The sequence below is a fragment of the Gastrolobium bilobum genome, unplaced genomic scaffold (assembly GCF_033153095.1).
Source record: "Gastrolobium bilobum isolate Gb01-03AN ecotype WA unplaced genomic scaffold, APGP_CSIRO_Gbil_v1 utg7104, whole genome shotgun sequence".
NCBI lineage: Eukaryota > Viridiplantae > Streptophyta > Magnoliopsida > Fabales > Fabaceae > Gastrolobium > Gastrolobium bilobum.
The window spans coordinates 376,151-383,594 of NW_026898416.1; the positions used below are offsets into that span (position 1 = coordinate 376,151).

General features: G+C 29.5%; 1 protein-coding gene across 1 annotated transcript; it reads right to left on the bottom strand.

The window, feature by feature from the left end:
- Window positions 1-726: 726 nt before the first annotated feature.
- LOC133316089 (protein LURP-one-related 4) lies at window positions 727-1,885 on the bottom strand. Its single transcript, XM_061517787.1, has 3 exons — window positions 1,637-1,885; window positions 1,290-1,511; window positions 727-1,154 (listed from the first exon to the last, which is right to left on the bottom strand). Exons 1-3 carry the CDS (start codon window positions 1,859-1,861, stop codon window positions 1,020-1,022), a joined length of 582 nt encoding a protein of 193 aa, XP_061373771.1. The 5' UTR covers window positions 1,862-1,885; the 3' UTR covers window positions 727-1,019.
- Between the last annotated feature and the right edge of the window lie 5,559 nt (window positions 1,886-7,444).

Genomic DNA, 7,444 nt, shown 5'->3' on the forward strand with positions numbered 1-7,444 from the left:
GATTTGACACAAATACATGAAAATACTTAATATAAATACGATTCGAATAAAAAATTGGGATTTGCATTTGTTATTTAACATGACACAACAAATTTTCCTACACACACAACATTTTGTGGGGTCCACACTTTTTGAAGAAAAAAGAAAGAAAGAAAATTTCGACACGCAAAACGAATTTCTATAACATTACACAATCACTTTTCCTACAACATAACTCTTATAAAACCCTAAAAAATTATATAAAATCTTTGATATGAACACAAATATAAATTTATATCATAGGGTATTCTCCTTATCTTTTTTTCTTCTTATCTTTGCTTATCATTCTAAAAGTCTATTAGATCATCATCTTAATTAACATTCATCTTTCTTTCTCTTCTTTAGATTCTGATCTAACAGTGTTGGAGAATGGTAGGTAAAGCCGTAAAGGTAGAAAAAAAAGTAAGTAAAATAACTTATCCCTTGATTTATATAAGTCATTATTAGCCTCAAAATATTTTGCTTATTAACGGATAAACATCGGTTAGCCTCAAAATATCTCCCCTATTATATAGATTAACACGATACAAATAATTTATAACACAAACATGAATGTCAAGGTAGGTCAATCCAAACACAAAAATATCATGTAATGAATTTACCCCCAAAATCATGTTAAAGAACCATTCAACTAGATTTAACTAGGTTAATGGTGAATGTTATTTAAACTTGGCATGATTTGTACCCAGAAAAATATATGTCTTTTGGTAAAATACCAAATATATAATGTACATATGTCTTTTTCCTCCGTAAACAGTATATGTATACATAAATCTCTATGATCCTGATGGAGCTCATGATCTTTTATACAAACTGAGCCAAATTCTGATTACAAAACTTGTCATTCAGAAAATTTACAAAAGTGACTGATAGGAGGATTCACATAATATTCAGGTACAAAGGCGAAACACTGCTTGCTGTACTAGGGCCTCCAAATAAATTGTGTATAACTCATATGAAAAGGACCAATTGGCAATTATTTACATTATCCCGCATATCATTCCGTACACCGTGACTAAACCCATTATAAGGGAATGATCTGTGCCCGCAGCCAAATCCAAGGTTAGAACATCATCACTCAAGACAACCCCTGAGGCTGAGTGCTTTTGCTTTGCCTGCATATTTTCAAAATTAACCATAACATCAATACCAAACTACAATTTCAATATATATATATATAAACATGATTGGAAAAGCATATTGGTAATTATTAATAAATGGAAATTAAAATATATAAAAAGATAAATTACCTCTGCAACTATCAGTCCATCTATATTCACTATCCTAAATGATGCTGCTTTGCCACTGATTCTTACTATGCAATACTTTTGGCACCCCACTGTAATCTGACAAGCTACTTTCCCTGTGATCATCTTATTACATCTTTTAACTTGAAACCATGGCTGCTCCTGAATTCTACTATTAGAATTGCAGCTTCTGTGGCCTTCCCAATGTCCAAAGGCAAGTAACCTCTGCAAAAAATATAGTTAAAAGGAAGAGGTTAAAATCATATTCATATAATAATTTAAAAGGCCAAAAAATACCAACAACAATGTCTCGATACAATTGTTATTACATATCAGAAGAATGGAAGTACCTTCTTTATGGTACAGAGAACTTTGCCTTGCAGATCCATGAGGTTAACTTCCCTTCTACCCTTTCTGTCATAGTTATCAACTCGATAAACAATCTCACCATTTGAATCATAGACAGTGCAACCATTAGAGTGGAACACTAGTGATTTCATCCATAGAGTATATGTTTCTCTTTTAGAAGTGAGGCAAGGAGAAGATGTGTGTTCCTGAGGATGAACCTTGGCCATTGTAATGTTTGAGATAAGAAGTTATATGTTGTGTGAGTCTGTGGAAGTGGTAGTCTTGGGTAGCTTATTTATAAGCCTATCTGGTCCTACCAATTCAGCTTTTTCTTCCTACCTTTTGGAGATAATTCTATTCAATATATATAATAGTACTCGTGGAAGGAACACTCATATTCAATTAATGGATAAATGTTATTATGTTGCAGGAGATAATTTTATCTAACAGGTATATATAAAAGTGTATAGGTTTTTTTTTTTATCTTTTATATTTTCTTCACATAGCCCCACATGAACCTCACATATTTTTATGCGTGTATATGAGATAATTTTATCTCTTACAATATGAGAAATATTAATCTCTTTAATTAATAATTGGAGAATAAAAATGATGTGGATTAAAAACCTCCGGATTAATTTATTGACGTGTTTCAACTAACTTAAGTACGGTATTATTTAAATCTTAATTTGGCTGTTATAATCATGCTATATGTGGATCAAGCACTGATCCATCTTTTGTATGATTAAATTATATAAGAAAAATGCTGACGAGGACAAAATAGTTTTCATGAAACACTTACGAAAGCAGAAAATGTTTTTCTACTAAATATGTTATGGTTATAAAATAATATATTGTTCTATCTGCTCATACTAATCCGTCTATTGATTGATCAAAAATGATTGTACCACTTTTAACTAAGTTGTTCGTGTTCTTAATCTACGTGCCCCATTTTCCTAAGGTGACTTTAAAGTGATTGGCTGCCAAATTCGGTGAAGTGGAGTTAGCTGAAGAGACAACGGTTATGGAAAACGAAACATTTCCTATAGACAAGACACATAAGCAAGAGAGAGAGAGAGAGAGAGAAGAAAACTCGAGAGACATATCAAAAGTGGAAGGAGTCGTCATATCCCAATAAATCACGTTTTAGGCATTAGATTGGGCGTGGAAAACTCCAATGAGTAAAAAATTAAGCATGGGAAGCAGCCAACGCGGCTTAATTATTAGGCTGAGTTAGTTTATGGATTCAGGGTTCTGACTTCAATTTAAAATTGTTAAATTAAAGAAGAAGCACTTATGAAAAGGACTTTAGCTGAAAACGTTGAAGGACAAAGATAATTAAGATAGGTTTAAAAACTATAAACAACTTTTAGACTTTAACGCAGTTCCTTTCCAATTATAATGGGAGGCGTTGATTTCATTACAGTGCAGACAAGTGCTTGCATTGCCTGTATAGTTATCTGTTAACTAATATAATGGTCGGCGGGTGGCAGTTTATGTCATCAACTCAAGTCATATATTATTGTTTATTGTGTCCTTATCTAAATACAGTATAATTAATCATTATCCTATCTATCTTGAAAGGGATATTAGGTAAACATTCTCCATATATTCATGTAATTAGCACTGAACCAAAAAGCACTGCTTGCATCATAATCAATATACCTTGAATTGGGCTTAAATTTAGCTATTAGTCAACCCAACTTATGCAAGCATGTCGAGAGAAAGAGGAGGACCAAATTTTGATGTGGGGGGAGGGCTGGAGGAGCATATTTCCGGTGCTTCAATAAGAGTTCATATGCCATTAATCATAAATGAGGTATAGGATAAATGATCTTAGGTAAGAAAATAATTTCATTACTCTCGTACTATTGATGAATACTCAGTATATCACTTACTAAAAATAGAAAAAAAAAAAAAAAAAAAAAAGCATTAATGTTACATGGTATTAAAATTTTAGTGATCACGAGTTTGAACTTGTTGAATTGAGAATTTGAAATCAATGTTGAGTTGTATCCTAGGAATTAATTATAATTAGAATTGATTGATACGAGATATCAATTCTCTGATTTTGGATTATTTTTTATTTCTTGATGTGTGGCTTGATTAAAGTCCGAAATTAGTGTATATAATTACTTCTGTGCAATTGATGAAATATACAGATTCTATTATTTGACATGGTATCACGAGCAATTGATGAATTTACCCCTTCTTATATATTTTTTTTCTGAGTCAATGAAAATGTGTTATGTTACAAAATTGGATGCATAAATAGACAATTAAATTTTTTGGATTCTGCAGTAGAGGGAAAAACAAAAGAAGCAACATAAAAGAAAGTGATAAAAGGGATAGATTAAAAGACAAAAGAAAAAAAAGAAGAAAAAGAAAAAAAGAGAAAGGCCAAAAGACATATAAAAATAGCATAAGTCTGAGCCTTCACTCAATAACTTGAACTCTTAGGTGAATAGTTAGGTATATTACTCTCTTAATTTTTGATAAATGATGTTTTGAGTATTCAATATTACATGAATACTGAAAAAGAGAAAGTGAATATTAATTTTTGGTTAACCTAATAATCATTCATAATGATTTTACAGGGACGACGTCAATGGCGCAATTGACTACTAAAGTTATAGTACAGTGTAATTTTCTTTGATCGTTTCATTAAAAAATAATAATGATAAATTTGGGATACAATATGGATTAATATTTATTCATTTGTTTCTTTTCAATACTTTTTTTTTTGGTTTATTAATAATTTAATACGAGTCATTCATTTGTGTACTAATTGAGTATTGTATGTAGACAGAGACATAGTCGATCGAGTCAATCAAAATGTGTCAATATATGTAATATTTTGCTGACGAATTAATTAATTGAAAGTAAGTTCATGTTAAACATGATCAGATTTTGTGGATTTGAAGCCCATATTATAATTAGTTGGCAAACGGCATTCATTAAGACAAGATATATACTCCATATCAAGAATCCAGATACGTTCATACCTACGAGGCTACGATACACCTATTTGGCAAATAATGTCTTGAAATATAATGCAATTCTACAAAAGACAGGGCAGTTAATAAACTTCACGATATGGATTTCTGTAGATACGAGACGATAAATGTAACTGACTTGTGTATGTATAATAATATGGTCAAATAAAAGCAAACAACAAATCAAACTCGACCAAGATATATATAAATTAATTAAGAGATATACGTACATAATAAACATAAATTAATTGGTGAGACCTCCATAATTCCCCTGTTTTATTGGGTAAATTAAAGGGCCCCTAGGAATAGACATTAATGTTATCGGGTACGTACCCTAAAAAGACAATGAATATGCCAAGTCATTTGATAAGGATGAGTGGAAAACAAATCAAAATAGAGAATCATATGAGGAACAAATGAGAGTGGACAGAGAAATGTGTTTTCTTCTTAAAGTAATTGTGTTCTTATAATAATAATAATAATAATAATAATAATAATGAGGGCTGCTGATACGCCGTCATTTACACGTTTTAATTGAGGCTTCAGCCACCATACATGCATCTGCATGTTATGTTTTGTGATGGTAAAGGTAAAGTCGTAAACTAGGGTGGATCCTCGTACGTACCAAAGGACTAGTAAAGTCCCATCTACATTAGAATAAATTGAATCGACTAACTGCGGTTCTATGTATTTGATTACTTCAACCCACTGATTTAATTAGTTTGTCTTGTCTGTACTTGCAGAAAATAGGACATGCTAATTACAAAAATAAATTCACGAGTTTATATTTCCTCGTATATTTTAAGTGCTCATTTTAGTTATTATTTTAAATTAATTTTTATTTTAATCTATCAATATATTAATTACTTCTAACAGTGTTGTCAAAATAAACCTCAATATAAATAATTTTTTTAAATAGTTGTAAATGAGATACTATCATGTGAAAAAAAAAATATAATACCAATGTGCAAAATTTTTATATATATTTATACAGAAAACTATTTTTATTTTTACTACAAAAATAGGTTTTCACATATAGTGTATTTCTCGGAATACAAAAATAAATTACTATTTTTTTTAAATTAATGGGTCTCATTTAAAAAAAAGTCTTTGTGGCAAATATTATTTTCTTGCTGATGCGACAGAAAGTAATGCCAATGTTTATAAACCTGAAACCTGTGGAAGGCGCGCCTTGAACTAGGGGTATTTATTAATCGATTCAAATCGATGTGAACGAATTAAAAAATCGATAATTAAATTAATTAAAAATCAAAAAATTGAAAAACAAAAAAATGTAAAATTTAATTAGATTAGATCGATTTTTGATTTAGTTAGTGAAAATCGATCCAATAATTCTCCCACCCTATCCTCTTATTCCTCTACCTTCTTGGGTCTTTGTCCAATCATAGTCCAAAAATCATATAGCAAAATTCTAAACTCAATATTCGTTAACCCATCATATTAGAGAAAGTGAATTGTGTTTGATCTATGTTATGTGTTATTTTTTGGAGGTAAGATACATCATATGTTTTTATTGCATGAGTTATTGTTGTACAGTAGCTCCTCTATATAATGAAAATTGGGGTTACTTCGTATTTCAGGCAATCATATTGTAAATTTTTTATTTGAGGTAAAATACGATAATTCAACTTTTTATTGTACAATATTGAAAATTAGATTACTACTGATGCTTCTAGATTGGACGATAATCATCGTACAAACTTTACAAAGTCAACACATGCAGAAATATGTTATTTGCACAATAATTATTATACAAATTTAGGCTTTTCAAAATATCAAAAATCTATTCAATCCAAACCAAATAAAATTAGATTAGATCGAATTTGAAAAAAAATAAATCGAATTAATAATTATATGATGAAACCAAAAGAATTAGATGAGATAATTTTTTATTCTAAAATCGATTAAATTCACGCCACGAATACTTGTACCTTGAGCCACTAATTTCTGTAGTTATAGATATTTAAATTATCCAATAATCTATGATTCATCTTGTCCATTCATTTATAAATTAAATTGATCCCCCTTGAATAACAAGATATGATTTTGACAGAGAGAGAGAATTACATTTATTATTATATACGAAGTCATTGTAATTGGTTGTGGGGTATACAGTTATATTTAGAAAAAGAATTGTTTACCTTAGATCTCCAATGCGACATTTGTCCGTTACTTGGCATTACGATTCAGGTAGGTGGGACATGAAGAAAGTTAACGCGATAACGAAGGCCCGTTAGTGGGATTCAGGTTTGTTTTATTTTTATTTTTAAAATAATTCAAATTTAAACTCATAAATAATTATTATTATTTAAAAATTTTAAATCTCGTTATTTTCTTAATATAAAGAGTGTGGTAAAGAGAATATATAAAGAGATTTATATATCTTATGTCACTGTATTAAAAAAGTTTCCGCAATACAGACAATAAAATTGTGAGACCTATAATTTTATTTTATCTTTTCTTATCTTGCTTTTTCTCTCTTTTTTATTGTAAAAAATTTTTGTTGTGCAGTGAAATAAGATATATAAATCCCGTATATAAAATATGGTTATGTTAGATAAAGTAGTGTAAATTATTATATCTCAATTCCTTCTTTATTTCTCTCTATTGATTTTGTGATTGAGTGCCTAACAATACTGGTGTGACCCAATTTAACACGATGAATTAGTTTTTATTAAAATTGGTGAGTCGACTTTTTAGAAAATAATATAAAATATATAATTATTAATCTACTTTTATTTGATAGTTTAAATTTTTTTGATTGAATTAAGTTCAAGTTTTTAAATTGAATTA